General features: G+C 32.6%; 1 protein-coding gene across 1 annotated transcript in view; it reads left to right on the plus strand.

Annotated features, from left to right (window-relative positions):
- Positions 1–18,581, plus strand: part of LOC132705493 (neuroglobin-like) — an 87,389-nt gene extending 68,808 nt beyond the window's left edge. The window contains exons 3-4 of the mRNA XM_060676095.1: positions 7,155–7,386; positions 13,998–18,581. Of these exons, the coding sequence (XP_060532078.1) occupies positions 7,155–7,386; positions 13,998–14,144 (379 nt within the window). The 3' untranslated portion in view covers positions 14,145–18,581. The remainder of the gene's footprint in view (positions 1–7,154; positions 7,387–13,997) is intronic.
- The last annotated feature ends 459 nt before the right edge of the window (positions 18,582–19,040 follow it).

The raw sequence follows: 19,040 nt of genomic DNA on the forward strand, positions 1-19,040 counted from the left end.
TTACTTGTTGATTCCAATTTCTTCTTCTCTCTCGTCCCAATCTTACTATATTGAACTGAGGAGGTGTTTACTTGATGAAAATCCATTTATCAAAATAAATAAGAACTAAAAGTTCAGATTTTCACGAAATTATATATATTCATTGGTTAAGGCTTTCGCGGCCCGTTGATAAGCTATTATCTTCATTCGGGTTTAAAGGCCGTCGTCGATTGGAATTACTTCCTAACGTTTCGCTAGCACGAGTGGCGAGCTTCTTCAGAGGTCCTTCCATCTCCGATGTTGGACGTAGACTGAGTCTCCATCGCTTCCAATAAATTTAATTTTGTACTTTTTGGGCTGTATGTAAAATACCAAAATTGTATTCAAAAATGTGTTTTTTGATTTAATGCGTTTCTTGAAGGATCTACCTGTTTGTCCAATATAAATTTTAGGACAAGATGCGCATTTTAACCTTTAGACACCTGATTTTTGAGATTTTTAAAAACTTTCTTATTGTTTTGTTAGTTCTGAAAGCTATTTGTAAACCACATTTTGACAAATATTTTGAAACTTTTTCACTGGGTTCTCCTATCTGTGTAATTGTTTTAAATTGTTCGTGGTCTGAGTTAGGATTCGGATAAATAGAGTTTACTATTTTTATTTGTTTAATGATATTAAGTTCTTGGTTGTAATTTTCTGTTGAGAGTGCAGTACAAAATAGTGAAATGCAGCCATTTTGTGTGTATAAGGATGATTTGGTAACTAGAAAAATCGAATTTGTTTAAGTCTAAAAAATTAATAATTATAAGTTATCCTGTTCGATCTCGATAGTGAACTTTATACGATTATGTAATGAGTTCATGTAATTTAAAAAAGAATTCAATTGTCTCTCCGTTCCAACAAAGCAAGCAAAAACATCATCCACGTATCTATACCACCATAGAAAACTTTTACTTAAAGGATGTTCTAGTATGATATTTTCCAAATTATCCATAAAAATCTCGGCTAACAAAGGACTAAGTGTGTTTCCCATAATCAAACCTTCCTTAGAACAACAGTGTCAGGTGTGGGGTTACTTTCGGACTCATTATTTTTGTGGTGGATGGAACCCTTAATAACTCTAATACGGAAAGTCTTGGAGAAAAGAGCAGATGTTTTAATTCTGGCTTGAGTGATTTGGGTTGAGATATTTTAAAGCCATGTTGGGTCTGATATTCAATTGATAAGAATATCTAAGGATAGCAGATTATTATTAGTTTCTAATTTAATTATAAATCGTATATTAGGGTGCATAGATTTATGGGTAGATTTATCACTAATGACACCTTCCATCTGAAACCAAAATTATGGAAACGATTCGTTGATGATACTTTTGTTATTTGATCTCATGGTCAAGAATCCCTAGTACATTTTCTTAGTCATTTAATCTCTAACACGTCTTCCCTTGAATTTCAAATGAATAATTATCTCCAATTCTTAGCTATTATTATTAATAAATCACTTTCCTCGTTCGAAAGAATAATAAGAACAATTTTGACGTTCATAGGAGTTGAGAAAAAAAGGCAAGTCAACACGGTACATGCATTATTGTTTGAAACAACCTATTTTGTGACCAAAGCGGCGTTTATCAAATTTGTCGCATAATATCCTATTTTCGTTTTGTTTTGGTGCATTTAAAATATAATAATTATATAAAATAAACGTTGATTTGTAGCAGTTTAAACTCGTTTCGTGGATGAAGGCGCACGAATTTTTGGGTAAGCGCAAAATAAATTAAATAAAGGATCTGCTAAAAATATATTTTCGCTAAATAATTAACTGGAATTTGCACGCTACTATCGATCGTTTGAAAACAATCCAATCAGCTATTTCGAAAAGGGAAATAATTGTATTATTTCATATATGCCTTTCATATATCATTTTGACATGAATTATTCAAATACCCATGAAACAACACAAAAAAAACATTTTGTATTTTCTCTGAGCCTGCAAAAAATGCCAGTAAAAGTTCGGTGGATTCAGATATGCTTTTGAAATATATATATTCTCGCATGCTAATTTAAATTATTTTTTTAATTTCTCCGATTTTCCTAAACACAATTCATATTCTTTATAAATGTCCTGCATGTTGCAAAACCTAAAATACGGTCGTCGGTTATTGAAACTGAAAAATTAACAAATAAAAAATTTAAATCTGTATGTTACTAAGAATATTTTTGAACTTTTATGTCTGAATTAGTTGGTTTTCATTTTTTCTCAAAAAGCCTATTAAGGCACTCCGGTTTGGCACTCTCCCTAAATAGAGTTAGATTTTGTTCTTGTCCTAATCGGGCAGATTCAGTTAAAGCTGGAACTTCATAGGCCCTTTATTTTAATTTATTTTTATTATGAAGAAAAAAAAGGATTAGGTAACTTCGTGATAAGTCGTATAGAAAAAAAAACGGTTTTAAGTTAACCCACAATCTTTTCGTTACTATTCATACTAAGGAAACCCTAAAATTTTAAAATAGGCCCTATTAACGAATGAGACCAGTGTAACCTCAAAATGCTAAGAAATCTTAAGTAACGGATTTTCAATTTATATAATTAATTTTATTATGGATTAATTCTCCTATAACATCCTTTACCTTACTAGGCAAATCTGTAATTATAAAGGCTCACTTAAAATATAGTTCCCTGATGTCAAACAACTGTCAATCAACCACTTTGACAACAGAATTAATAATTTTCACATACACAGACTACTACAATGATACGAAATAATTACAAAGATTTCAGAAATTCGCCTCAGAGTTTACGTACTTCGTATTCGAACTTCTATTTTTTGAAGTATTTTAATAAAACAGATAGACAATTACTTAACTAAGAAATAAAAATGATAATAATTATTTGCATGCTGTCTTATTAACGATATTGTTATTACCATGTAAAGAACTATCCTGAAATCTTGTTTTTGTTATTTTTCCGGATATATGTTGTCTGAAAAAAAATGTGTTACACATGGTCATGGTTCAAAAGCATTTTTAAAAGTTGACTCCGACCGTACGCAACATAGTAGGCCTAATTGTATGTCGGGAAGAGTTAAAACCATTAGCGAAAATTCATCTAGATTCGATTTATTTATTGACTAAAAATTCGTGGGCGACAAAAAAGCGAAAGCTACCTTCCGAGATATTCGATTGCTTAGAGCTGTCAACCCAACCCAAGTGAACAAATAAAATTGAAACAAATAAGAACTAAAAGTTCTTAGTTCTTATTTCTTTTGATAAATAGATTTTCATCAAGTAAAAGCCACCTCAGTTCAAATAAAATTGAACATTTTCTATCGGTAATACTTCCCTAACGCAGCGTACCTCGCGAAAGCGTGGGGTGTGACAAGTAATGCGCCTAGTTTGTTCGGTTATTTAGTAGCAAGGGCTTATGAAACACCTGAGCATTCCTTTGTTTGTTTTAGTTCAACTTGGTATACTTGAGTTGCTAAAGTAACTTATGTTTATCAGGCGTTATCTTTTGAAGTATTTGTCAATAACTCCTTTAATAACATAGACTGGAACTTTAAATAAAGCTGAAAATCGCGAATGAAATGAACATACATGGACCAAGGAACTGAAATTCTGAAGAACTTCTTTACTCGTTATTAATAAGCGATATCCAGTCAATATCATTATTTCCACGAGCTTAACTGGGATACATTTTTTGAACATTCATTATAAAGCACCTTGCATAGTGTCTTTTAAAGTTGACTTAGATGCAAACAAATTAGTGGAGAATAACTGAATCTCTCATTTCAAAAACTACATATAAATAAATGTGCTTTAAATAAAAAAATCTTTATTTTTAGTGTTTCTTAAAAATTATGCACTCGGGAGCTGACAGTCATAGGGAATTATATTATTTCTAAATTTAAATTAGAAAAAAATACAAAAATAAAAGAAACAAAACAACTTGGCTTTGTGGTGTAATGGTGGGATATTTGACTATCACGCGGTAGATCGTGGTTCGATATTGTATTTCGTGACAATTTTTTCTTACTTTTTGAATTATTTTTTAAATTTTAGTAATTTTAATTAAAAGTTGCAGAGAATGTTTAATAAAAAATATCGAGTGGTTTTGATTAATAATAACATAATCAAAACAGTGATCCGCTAAGCATTTTATGCACCGAACAGAATTCAATGAAAATAACGATATTAAATCTCTATATAGTGAAATTCTTCAAATTTTGTCTAATTTTATTTTTTTATTGCAATTCTACAGAGAATCTGCTAAATTCAGGTAGTAGAATAATAATTTTATATTGGATTAGTTTATTTAAAATTATATATTAGTTTGTTTGTTGTAAAAGTTCAATTAAATTACTACTAAACTACTACTACACTTAATAGAATATTTTATAATTTGGTTTACAAGATATAGTAATAATAGTAATAGATATAGTACTAATATATATATATATATATATATATATATATATATATATATATATATATATATATATATATATATGATGACACTATATTCCGGGATATCATCCGTTCGCTCGTTGAACTCCGACTGGAATCCTGCATCCGACTGGCATCCTGCAAATCCTGCATCCGACTGGAATCCTGCAGACGTTTCGCCAAAATCTCACTTGGCATCTTCAATGCTCGCGCTCCGAAAACACTTCGAACACTGAATTGAAGATGCCAAGTGAGATTTTGGCGAAACGTCTGCAGGATTCCAGTCGGATGCAGGATTTGCAGGATTCCAGTCGGAGTTCAACGAGCGAACGGATGATATCCCGGAATATAGTGTCATCACTTTTTTCCATCCGTGAATCAATACGTGAGAATATATATATATATATATATATATATATATATATATATATATATATATATATATATATATATATATATATATATACATACCATATATGCCATGTTAAAGAAACTATGTAAGAATTTTTAAGGTTTCTTGATTTTTATTGAAATGTTTATTTAATTTGCTCTATACTTACTTTGAACGCATTTATTGAACTGCATGGGCACATCAGTTAAATAAATTGTAATAATAAAATCAGTTCGACTTGAATAAATAACGTTGTTTGTTAATTTTTGGCAATTATTTTTAATAATATATATACTTGATAATTATAAATTATAAAGTAATATGACAATACAAGAGTGCAAATTTACCGGATTTAAAAATTTAATTTCCAATTTAATAGATATCCATAATTAATAGATATTTTCCTCCTACTTCTCAGTTTTAAATGGTCTAACTATAACTAACTAACTAACTGTATAAAAGTTAACATGTATTTCTTTTGCAGAAGAGGAAAAACAATTTTGTTTTTATGGATTTTCAAAATAAAATGCAACAAGTTCGAATAAATTTTAAAGAAAATATGGTTAATTTATACAAAATAAATTTCGGAATATTACATGACAATAGGTAAGAAAAAAATACTTGTTTTGTAATTTTAAAAAATCTATTTAAATCCTATTAAAATTTACTTAAAAAAATCCAGTACTTATCATGTGCATGCATTCGAAAAAACAGTTTTGGCAGTCCTATTAAATTACAAGTTTTGACGGTCAAATTGTTGCTAGAAACATAGTGGGCTTAGAAAAATAAATGTCCTAATCGACAAATGCCTTTACCGTCAGTTTAACTTCGGTTTCAATAGTTAATTAGATACGTGGAATTTCAATTTCCTTAGACATGTTGTGGAAGTGCAAAGAAAAAATCATTCAGGCTGAAGCGGCAGACAATTATAGCAAAAATCTGAGAAAGCAAAAATTTCAAGATTTGGATCGAGCAATGTTGCAGTGGTTCCAATAGCAACGTCTGCACCACTCTCTGGACCGACCTATCGTAAAACTAAAAGCAAAAAGTTTGCTGAACAGCGTTGCATTATCGATTTCAAGGCTTCGGGAGGATGGTTGGGGAAGTTCAAACAAATACATGGTATAAATTATGGACAGGTAAGTGACGAAGCACGTGATATCGACAGAAACGTCACTAACGATTAGCTGGAGAACACGTTGCCAAAACTAGCAGAAAAGTACCCTGCTGACAACATTTTTAATGCTGACGAAACTGGTATTTTTTACAAAATTACACCAGATAAAACTCTTAAATTTCGAAGCGAAAAGTGTGTGGGTGGAAAACTTTCTAAAGAACGTCTAACAGTGTTAGTAGCTGCCAATATGAGTGGAAGAGAAAAAATAAAGCTAGTCGTGATTAGAAAATCAAGTAACCCACGATGTTTTAAGAACATCAAGCATTTGCTGGTCCCTTACAAGGCAAACCACTCTGCATGGATGACATCGCTAATTTTTGAAGAGGAGATACAGAGATGGGATACAGAATTAAAGGGGAGGAAAATAGATAGATAACTGATAGATTAGATAACTGCCCTGCACATCCCCATATTCCAAATCTACGGATTATTGAATTGGCAATTCTTCCCGCCAAACAACAAGTGAATAAGACAAGATGGACCAGAACGTAAGAGTCGATACGGTGAAAACATTCCGAACACAAATTTTCCATTAATATGCTAGATGCAGTCAACTTTATTAGTAAAGCTTGGAAAGAGGTGACAGCAGAAACAGACAGAATGCGAACAGGACTTGGAAGATTATCGGCCACTAAGCGAGTGGATAAATCAGTTTCAAACAACAATTACGTTTACAACTGAGGAGTTATTTTATGGTGATAGATCAGGATTTGCCTACAACAGCAGAATTGACAGAGGAAGCCATATTACAACAAGCAAGAAAGGGTGAGGAAGAGCACCAAGAGGAAGAAGTTGATCTGGGACCACCACCAACCATTCAACAAGCCCAATGTTTGGTTAAGCTGCTAGAGAAATTTTTTATGTATCATGGGGAATGTGCCCCTCTCAAAAAAATGGTGAAAATACAAGTCAAAGTACTAGATACGTACTAAAAAAATTCAAAAGAAAATGACCGATTATTTGAAGCATTAAATATAGTTCTTAAATATTTATATAAAATGTTCCTAAGTAGATGTTAAAATATGTATATAAAATAATTAAACACTACAGAATACATATGCGTATTGTTATTTTTCAAGTGCCTATAACTCTTTATAACGAAAAAAAAGCAGTCCCTTCAATTTCGCTATATAGGGTTTCGAATGTACTTTTGTATTGTTTACAGATTATTTGAGGATCATGCCGAATTGATCAACTTGTTCGAGAAATTCAAGCAGCTTAGAACCAAAGAAGAACAAGCCAACAGCTTGGAGCTGGCAGAGCATGCGACGACTGTGATGAACACTCTAGATGAGGGAATCAAAGGGCTCGATAACCTAGATGCATTCTTTGAATATCTGCATCAAGTGGGCGCCAGTCATAGAAGGATACCGGAATTCAAGGTTGAATACTTTTGGGTAAGACGTTACGCGTATTGAATAACCGCTAAAAAATTGTATAGTCTGTCTCAATATTCGTCGTGTTTGGGCAAAGCCATTAACAAAAAAATTCTTACTTTAGTGAAAAGGCAGGAGTGGATCAGATATATTTCTTTCTACTTGATATATTTTTTGGATGTTGACCATTGATGACAGTGTTCAATAATTGTTTTTACTGTGCGTTTCGAGGAAGTTATCGTCAAAGAAATCATTTGTCGTTTGATGCAAAGGAAGTTATGAAAAATGTATATGAAACTTTAATTAGTAGAGAAATTATCCAACAAGAAGATTTAATAGAAACCTGTCTTCTTATAGAAAGGCCAATATCGTCGATAAGGGAGATTATTAATAGTGCAGAATTAAAGAAAAGGAACAAACGTAGTGATTTTCAATAGACAAAAGGGATGAGGACCCAATAATAAGCAAAATGTATTGTGTATATTAAAGCGAAGTTGGATAAACTGAACAAGAAGCAAAAAGAAGATGAAGCCAATATAAATATAAGCCGTGCCACCCTCCATAGGGTTGTTTGTAAAATGGAGCGAAACAGACAAAAGGCAAGTAGTAATGGAATCACACAGATTATGTGCTTGAAGATTTAATTACCTTCAATAAATTAAAGTATATAGATTAGACAAGAGATAAATAATTAATCTTAATGGAACACTGTTCGATACAAACGACACTGTATTCAAAGGATGAGTTGATTCCACTCAAAACGGTCAGACGAAATTACCTTCAAATAAAGAAAAACTCATCACTATAATACATCAGATCAGAAGACAGATTTGTTTCCTGTGGTGAGGAAAGAATATTAAGTTTATCAAAGAAACTTTCACAGGCTACTTTAATACTTTTTACAAAACTTCTGGATTCCTCCTGCGTCGGTTTTTACTGAGTCGAACTTGCTGACGTTTCGTCAATTATTCTGTTGGCTTCTTCAGAGCTTGCTTGAAACTGGCTCGCATTTTTCTCTGTACCTGCTTATATATTGTTTGGGGAGGAAGGAGCTAAATGAGCGGCATAAACACCGTCTCGGATGACTGAGACGCGGTTAAGATTGTTAGGTTGTTAATAGATTTCTATAGACTCTCGACTTTTTCGTTGGTAGAAGAATTGATTACATGCAAGAATTTTAGTTTTATCGAATAAAATTTTATGTCTGGTTCTGGTAAGGCTCTTTCGTGTTCTTTGAGCCTAGTTGATATTTTTGGTTTGGCTTCTCCAATGTATTTTTTACCGCATATGCATGGAATGCTGTAAACTCCTGGCATCTCAAATGGAATACTATCTTTGACGGACCGAAGATGTTGAGAGATTTTTGGACAAGTGGTAAATCTGGATTTGACGTTATACTTCTTTAGAACTTTTGATATGTGGTCAATGATGTTTTGAATTTAAGGAAGGACCACACTAGCAAGTGTAGGAATGCTTTCGGCCTCATTGCTTGTGGAAGGCTGTGCTGAAGTGTATTTTGTGATGGAACGCTTAACATCTTTAATGTGGAAATTATTAGGGAGAGGAACAGAGGTAAGGTGTTGTAATACTGGGTCCAGTGACTCGGGCTAAGAGAGTTTTACGGCTTTGTAAACAAGAGAGTTGATGATTTTTGGGCCGGATGGTGATGTCAACATGCATTAAGGTATCCGTGTGCGTAGGATTTCTATAAACACAATGACCCAATATTAGGTCTGATTTTCTATTAATAAGAATATCGAAGAATAGAAGGTTATTATTAGTTCTCAACTCAATGGTAAAACGTATGTTATAGTTTTAATGTCTAAGAAAAGCTACTAGGGTTTCTGGACCATGAGGTTAAATAAAAAAAGTATCATCGACGTAGGGTTTCAATAATTTTGGTTTTAGATGAAAAGTATCGAGAGCTTTCTTCTCAAAGGCTTCCATAAATATATTCGTGGTGATTGGTGATAGTGGAAAACCCCGACGTTTGTTCAAAAATTTGACCGTTATAAGAAAAATATGTTCCAGGCAAGCATTTTTCGATTAAGGCGAGAAGGTTTGGTTCCAGATTCTCGGATTTTAATATATCTGAAATGATGTTGAGAGTTTCAGGAATAGGCACTTTGGTAAAGAGGGATTCTACGTCGAAACTAACTTGAATATGTTGTGAATGTGCATATAATGTGTATGTGTATCTAATGTAATGATTTTTAATTGTTCAATTAAGTGAAAGGAATTAAGTACGAAACTATCAGTTTTCCCTATAAGGGGTTTTAATAAGGAAGCTAGATATTTTGGTAGAGAATATGTTGGAGAACCAATAGTACTGACAAAAGGTGGAAGAGGTAATCCTGCTCCGTAGAGACGAGGCATTTTAGAGTCATAGGGGAGGGGGGACACATTTTTCACGGAGTCTGATAGATAAGAAGCCTTAATAACAGATTTAAGGTTGCGATAAATAGATTATCCATGATGATAATGCGAGTCAGTTTCAGTCAAGCTCTGAAGAAGCCAACAGGATGATTGGCGAAACGTCTGCAAGTTTGACTCAGGAGGAATCCAGAAGTTTTGGTTTCAAAATATCCTTTTGAACAATATTCCCAACAACAGTGGTATAGTCATGCTACCAGAGCCCTTTGCTACGCAAAACACCAGCCTCATCAAGTTTAAAAAATGGACTCCAGTAATATTTGATAGAAAATGATATTTATTTTGAATTCAGTAACAAAAAATGGCAACGGAAGTATATTCATATGCAATTAAAAAACAGCATGTTGCGAAAATAGAATCATGTAAAATCAAATATTAGAGCAGAAAATGTTACTACTACTTTAAGTACCAGTGTTATAAATTTGATAAAATATGTAATTAATAACATACCAATTGGCAGCTGGAAAAAATTAGTACAGCACATTATAAAAATTGAGAGCTTGTACATTTCTAAACAAAACGATTTATGTCTGAAGAGGAAAACAGACTAGACTGTCTCAATCTTCATCCTGCTGGCTTTTGTCCGCAATTATGGAAGTTACCTGCCGACGGCAACATATTTTTTTTTAAATTTTGGGTGCATATAGTCTTATTAAATTACTCTAAGAAAAACAATGATAGTAAATACATAAATAATAAATTTAAAATATAATAATAATAAATAATAAATTTAAGATGCGCTTTTTGTAACTGAATTCAAAATAAATATCACTTTCTAACAAATATTTCTGGATTTCATTTTTTAAATTTGGTGTTCCTGGTGCTTTTCGTAGAAGGTATCAATGGTGGCTTACGTTATCCATGAAAATAACACTGTCATTGGGAATATTTTTTAAAAGATTGTTTCGAAACCAATTTCCGAGAAGTTCAGTACTTGTTCCCTAATGACAATCCAAGCTGAAATACTTAATATTCTTTGCAAACAACGGCAAGCAGCTCTGAAAAAATCTGTCTTCTGTCAGCGTACATTATGGTGATGCGTTTTCCTTCATTTGAATACAGCGTCGTGTGTAACGAACCATGTTTCATCATATCTATATCTTTTAATTTCGTTAAGATAATTAAATCTTCAAGTGTGATTCCATTACTACTTGCCTCTTGTCTATTTATTTGCAGACAATTCTCTGGAGAGTGGCACGGCTTATATTTCATTGGTTTCATCTTCTTCTAGCTTCTTTTTCCTTCTTATAAGGTTATTGTCCCACTAAGATTATTCCTTCTCGTCAGTAGTAGACAGGTTTCTTTTAACGATTCTTGTTGAATAAATCCTCTACTGATTAAAGTTTCATACACTTCTTTCACAACCCGTTTTGCTCTCATAGAATATTTTTTCGAAACGCACCGTAAAAACGATTATTTAACACTGATAAAAGTGGTCAACACTCAATAAATATATTAGAAAAAAAGAAACCAAAACTAACCAACCAACTCAAGCTAGGATATTTTTTTTGTTAACGGCTTTTCAAGATAGCAATAGATAATAACATCCCTAAAATTTTATTGGGGAGGGTCTGTCGAAAATCCACACTATGAAGTTTGAAACATATACATAATTTTGTATTAGCCCGTATTATCCCAAGCACAAAAAAAAATAAAAAAATACATTTTTGCTCTGAAATTATTTATTTTCTTGCACTTAGGTATACATTACATGTGTCAAAAAAAAATAACTCGAAACATACAACAAAATTCTGACGCGTAAACGAACCACTGGAAAAAACATTAAATAATGTCGTGGGGCACAAAAGATGTAACATAAATATACCAAAGAAAGTTCAAATTCAACAGAAAACAACTAAAAGTATTGTTTTCCAAATAGCTCCTGATTTGAAACAACGCACAATATTTTATGGTGCGTGAGCGCACCACTGGTAACACCCGGTTTCACTTTTGGTGATATTTTACAAAGCATTGAAGTATGTAAATGCACACTACACTTATTACAAATGTAAATTGTGTGGCTGTGGCAGATTCTACATCTCCTTCGCGCTTCATTATCATTGATTATCATAACCCACTTCATCTATGACCGGTGCAAGATTTCTTTGAGTAATTGTTTTATCAAAGCAATGTAAGATTTAAAATCTACCTTGGAAATCTTTTTTTTGTTGACAATATTATACAATTTCCATGCATTCACTACTTAATTATCCAGTGAATCACAAAATAAAGGTCACCCCCATTTTGTCCCAAATACCTGGCACCTTAGCAATTCCGTTGTCATGTAAATCTACCCCACCGATATATCTATTGTATTGGGCAATTACATAAGATTGGGGTATATATACATCTTTCCGTTCTTTTCTATTATAGCGTTTTACATTTTGGACAGGATCTACACTAGAAACATTACCTACCACAGTTCCAACTGAATTGTCGTGCCAACGGACAAATTTTTGATTCAGATTCATATGCGGTCACTTTTTCCATTGGACATTTATTTGTTCTATTATCCCTGTTAGTACCGGTGATAGTTTGAATGATGAAAAAAAAAATGTCCAAAAAAAATTTGGTGATTTCCTGGCTTATCTACAACAGAAAGTAGGCTCATGACAATGCCACCGCCAAGACCAAGATCAGAATGAGGTTTATGTTGAGCACCACCATATGGAAGTGAATAAAATAGGTACCCATCAGATGAACAAAGGCACCAAAGCTTGAACCCAAAACGAACTGACTTACCCCTTATAAACATCTTGCAGGAATGGCTGCCAAAGTAAGGTACCATTTGTTCATCTATGGATAAGTTGAACGAAAATATGCCAAACTGAAGTTTTTTTTTATTACATCAAAGAAGGGTCTAAGTTTTGAAAATTTATCATTTTTATCCAACAGATTATTGTCAGATGAGTGCAAGTTGTGCTTCATCAACTGGAATCTATTGCGGCTCATACGTTTTTTTATAATATCAATTCCTTTATCTTCATCAGTAGACCAATAATGCTAAATATGTGGCAATGAATGATAACCCGAGAACAATAAAATGCCTACAAAATTTAAAAGGTCATTTTTTGTCAACGAGAATTCATGGCGGTTATGGCCTTGAACATATTTTACCGAAAATTTTAAAATCAAATCAATCACTTCGTTAGCAAAACACAACAGAAAGCCTCTTTTTTAGTTCCTCACATGATCTAAATTCATCGGATATAGGTGGGTGAGTGTACTCAATCTGACCTTTCTTCCATTTGACAGTTTGTCGTTTGCAGAAAGCATACGTCTTCATTTGAATTCCAGGGTTTCATCATCTGATGAGTCCCATTCAGGTTCAGGAGTTGATGAATTACAGGATTGTTGAAGAACAGTTGTATCAGTCGGTCTATGTAACTCGAAAGTTCCAACTGTATCATTTGGTTCCCCAAACTCTTGTAGATTTATGTTATCGTTCATATCTTCTTCGTCAGTCAAGCTATCCACGTCGGGCGGAATATAGACCGCGTCAATATGTTCGGTAAATATTTTTTCATAAATTTACATAAATTTACAAGGAATGGAATGCTACAATACATAAGAATACGTAAATCACGATCTCCTCCATAGCCGCCTCGTAATTCCTTTTGAGTCAAATACCTCGGAAATGGCGTTCACTGCACAAAGCACAAACTATTACTAAACAACACGCTAATTATTGGATGTTTATTCTACATGCGCTGAGTTGTCTAGACTTGCAATATCAAAATTTTGTTTCATAGATAAAACCAGTGGTGCGTTCACACACCAGTAAATATTTTCAAAAAATAAAGCATAATCAATATAGTATTTCCAATGTATGTTTTCTGCGACGTAATCTACATGCTATAGACTTAAAAAATATGGCAATACATATCCAAAATATATTATTTTATTATTTTGGATTTACTTGAAAATGTGATACAAATTTATGTACCGCTTTTGATAACTTTTGAAGTCATATATAAAATCTTTCCTTTACGCATAAATTAGCGATTTCTACGGTTTTATGTCCTTTAGTAGTGATAATAATAAAATGTCTAAATGGATGTGCAAAAATATTTCCTGGATGTGACAAAAAAAATCATAGAATAGGTGGTGCATTAAGGCACCACTGAGACAAAATGGGTTGGCTAAACTAAACTAAATTAGACTATGTTATCCACCCATAATAGACGTTGTCGTTGCAGAAAATCGAGAAGCCATTCCTGGAAGCGGTGGAAACGACGCTGGGCGACAGGTACACCGAGAACGTCGAGAACATCTACAAAATAACGATAAAGTTCATCATAGAGACCCTGATAAAAGGTTACAACAATGCCAACGCGACCACGTGAAGACTAAACCGAATAGACTGAACGAATTTCACTTTGTTATTGAGATGTTTCGACCCCCATTCCGAAACTTCCTCTTCGGAATCGTTCCGCTAATTTTCTCCCATCTAATGTGGAAATTTTATATAGTTTTTCGTGGGTAGGGACTCCGGGATGGCGTTTAGAGGAATGGGGGCAACGCCTACCGATTGGATTGTGTTTCGGTTGATAGGTATAGATGCTGCGAAATGTGAATTCGTTTTGGTTCTAGCGGGACTTTTACTCCCATATAGCTATCGGATGATATAGAGGCCTTCCTATCTGTTGAATGGAGCTTCTTCGTAAGTTACTGTATTATCGGCTTCTGTATCTCTAGTAGCTATATGACTCACGGTGATTGTCGGTTGACGATGAATCTTAAAAACCGTAAAACATGTTAACCGTTGAACTACTTTATGTACTTTGAAATGTGGACGTGAGATGAATTGAAACGGTTATTATACAGGTTTCCCCAAATTCGATGGTCTATTATAGTCGGTACGATTTGTGATGGCATAGTCGGCAATAAAACACACTCAGAGAGGGATTCGTGTGTTTTCTATGTAATAATATTCCTCAATGATAGACGAATATTTAAATAGGTAAACTACATGAAAAAATTATGACTATTTGTTAAATTAACTATTGTCTATGCAATGAAAAGTAAAACAGTACCAGAAATATCGGAAATTTTTAAAAAAATATATATCGTACAGCATAAAACATAATTTTGCTACTACCAGAAAACGAACATTCGTCTACATTAATAACAAATGGTAGTACCGTTATATCAAGTGTATTCACTTTTTCCCAGTTTTCTGTATCTGTTACACAACCGATCCAATTTTCTTTGGTAACTGTATGGAGAGCTTCCTCACAGTATCATCACGCCTTGCCTCACAATGTTTTTATTAAAAAATACATTGCACTGAGCTTACACCAGTTCGTTGGTAATAAATCCATAATTAAAGACTTCCATTCTAGTTTTGTCAGCAGTTCTTCAAAAATGTGTGCCTGGCCTCATTTTTATTAAAAAATATTTCTAATAAATATCAATTTAAATAATAAATATCATCATATAAAATATTATCATATAAATCCATTAGAATAAGTAACTCCATTTTTTATTTCTTAAGAAGACATTAGCATTATGTTTCAACAACACTGATCTTAACTAAATCACTTTGGTTTCACCTATCTGCATCTTTTTTTCAGTACTATTTAAATAATAGGCAGCACTTCGTTAGAACTAATATCCGTGTATCAGATTTGGGCAACGTTACTATGGGAGTGTCACAGGGTCACAGTTCTTGGACCCCTGTCGTATCTCTTTGCTTTGATTAAGGTTGTCGAATTTTCTCAAATATGCTGTAACACATAGCTGTTACACACATTTAACTCCATTAATTATGAATACATGGAAGCTAATCTTTATTTGCATCATAAAAAACACAATCTGTTAGTTTGTATTTACAATGAAACATCTGCATCATCAGAGTCAAAATTTTAACTGCTACTACTAGAAAACGATCCTTAGTCTGCATTAATAACAAGCGGTACCGTTACATCAAGTGCATTTTTCCCAGTTTTCTTTTATTATATTTTCTGTATATTTTTTTAATATTTTAATTAAAAAATATTTTACACTGAGCCCACACCAATTCCATGGCAATAAACTTGATAACATTTTAGACCAATCGATTAATAATTTCTTTTTTTCTTGTCGATGTATTTGGTAAACTCACATGGATTTTGTCATTCTTAGTATACCTGCGGAAACAGGCAGGTGAGGCACTTCTACCTTGGCTTTATGCGCGACTATGCCATCTCAAATCGTATCGACTATAGAAGCGTGTATATGGAGAACAGATAAAGATAGCCCATAGGAGACTCTCTTTCTCTATATCTATTTCTAAAATATTAGGAAATTGGGACTTCAAAATAATTTAATTTCTATAGTTTCAGATACAAATTTCAAATTTTATTTTTCAAGAGAAACAAAATTTTTCAATATATGCAAAACCTAAACTAATTTAAAAGAAAATTTCTGTATTTTTGTATTATAACGAACATCGGATTTCACAGCACCCTGAATCTGAAATTGAGAAGAAAGAAGATCGGATGACTGGAGAAATTTTGGAATTTATGGATGAGCGTCGAAAATTAAACATAAAAACCAAACAGGATACAGACGCATCTGGGCGATTCAGAGGGAGAAATCAGAGAACTTGGGATAGAAAAATAAAGGAACTACGAGGGTAGAGTGAAAAGTTTCATGGCCAAGAAAAACGATGTCTTAAAAAAAAATTATGGTTAATTTTTCAACGTAATTTTCATCGACACTGATACATTGCTCATAACTGTGTTCTAATGTAATGTAAACGTTGCAATTACTCTGCTTAGTTTTGACCGGCCATAGTCTTACCCTTTTCAAGGTAATCAATCATTCTATATAATTCCTCTCGCATCTCAAAAAACAGTAGCCATAACCTTGTTTGCCGATAAAATTGTTTTGGTCTTCTTTGGAGTTGACTGTTGATTTGGTTGAAACTGTACATACAAGCTCGGTAGAAATGGTACTGTAGGATGTCGTTCCAAAAGTGGACCTAGTAGCGCCACCTCTTGGTTAGGCTGGAAACTTTTCACCCCACCTTCGTATCTGGAGCAAATAAGCAAGCGCCATGTCAACAATAACCGTAAACCAGAAAAAGACGCCTCGGAAGAAGTAGTCATATGGAGAAATCACATTCGAAACCTCAAGACCAACGAGATAATATTTATCCGTTATAAGTTATTAAAATCCTTGGTAATTAGACCTTTTACTGAAATTACTAAACCGAATCTGGAGAGAAGACGGTTGTCCCAAACATAAACAAAATTATTCCCAGCAGGTTCCCCAGTTGACCTATTATTTTTAGACCTTCTTCGTGAGCAACTTTCGTTATAATTTTTGGTTGCAAGATAAATTTGCCTCAGCCAGTCTTCATAGCTTTTAAGTCCAGATACTTCATTTTTTTGTAATTTTCAAAGTCTATCTTGATCGATTCTCCATATACTTCTAATGAACCACCGAGTTTGGACAATGTCCACCTTGGGATTTCCAGCCGCATTCCAGAAACAAACTTCTCACTATTTCTGGAGTCTTCTTTTCCAACTACTTTTCGATGCTTTCATATTGGAAAGAAACCATCAATCCGAAATCAATACGGTCAATTTGTACGTGTCAATTGCTAGGAGGGCAAAAACGAGCAAATGAATGTGTAAAATATTATTATACGTGGCTTTGTAATATCTTTTGAAAATACAATGTAATATTGTTTGCATTGATCTCAGCACACCGCGCGCACACTGAATTGCATAACACAAATTTCCCCCAACCGAACGTTAGTATTCGTTTTCCTTCATTTCTGTTGGGAATGAAGGTTTGCAAAATTGTATAGACAGATTCAAAATACTGCAACATTCAAAATGCATACATACACCGTACAGATTAATAATGACTTGTCTCTTCAGACAAAACATGTTATGAATGTTATGTTATATCTGTTTGAGATATGATTTGGCTTCTTAGAATATAACGCCAGACAAAATGTGCCAAAGGTATAAAAGTCTCGTTCTGACGCTGTCTCTTATACAGGGTGTTTTATAATTGAATATTAATAAATTATTTTTTCCAAAAAAATTTTTTTTAATATCTGTAATACTATTTTAGATATTTTAATGAAATCAGGGGGCATTATTATTTAGTGTACCACAAGTTTTTTAAAATACACCAGTGGCGGTGTACCATTTTGCCAGACACTGATGATGCACCACTGATTTTCCTTAAAATAAAAATTATTCTAAAGTGGTATTGCAAATATTTAAAAAAATATGATATATATTTGTAAACTTTAGGGCATATGTTCATATGAAGTTTTCTTTTTTAAATCGCCTCCTTAGTTATCGACATTCAATTAGAAAACACCCTGCATAGAAAATCCTTGGCAGTTTGATATTTTGGATAAACTTGCAACGAAAGTATTACATTATTAATCACAATTTAGTTTGAATATATTTTATCGTGATTTCGAACTAATTTAGTTACTTACCCACACAGCACTTTTTCAATCTATCTTAAGTAAAAAACATAAAATAAAATATAGTTGTTTGATAATGGCCAAAGAAATATTTATTTCAAATTTTGAAATTATTTATACTGATATCGTTATAAATGTTTATTCAAATAAATATCTTCACCCTTCTTTTAGTGGATGTCCAACCAATAAATGAATAAAATAAACAGGTTTTTTCAAATCTCACAAATATTACTTAAGTGAAATACTCGTTTATCGGCTTTAAAAGATTGCTTGTATGTTTTAAAATTTTATTTATTTAGCCAAGCTTCAGTCGAGCTGAGTTTAAAACAAAAAAAATATATTAAAAAACCAATCTTAAACTATTCTATATATATATATATATATATATATATATATATATATATATATATATATATATATATATATATATATATATATATATATATATATATATATATATATATATATATATATATATATATACAGAACATTATTTTAAAAAATCGTTTGATACAAATATCTCTCCAATAATAATTGTTAGTGGTACAGTTGGAAGTATGTATTTTCCCTATGGTTTAATTATAGTTTTGGTTACAAAAATTGTTCTGAACTGAACACAGAATAATAAAAACGGTACTTTCATAAGTCTCGATTGGAAGCAAAAGTTTTTTTTTCTCTTTCATTGTCATTTTTTGAAATATTAGAAAAATTACATATTAAAATTTTTATCGAAAAAAGATTAACAACATTTTTTATATAAATTTGCCCGCAGACCACAAAAATGTCATTGAAAATAAAAAAG

Source organism: Cylas formicarius, unplaced genomic scaffold (assembly GCF_029955315.1).
Source record: "Cylas formicarius isolate icCylForm1 unplaced genomic scaffold, icCylForm1.1 PGA_scaffold_7__23_contigs__length_41026272, whole genome shotgun sequence".
Lineage (NCBI taxonomy): Eukaryota > Metazoa > Arthropoda > Insecta > Coleoptera > Brentidae > Cylas > Cylas formicarius.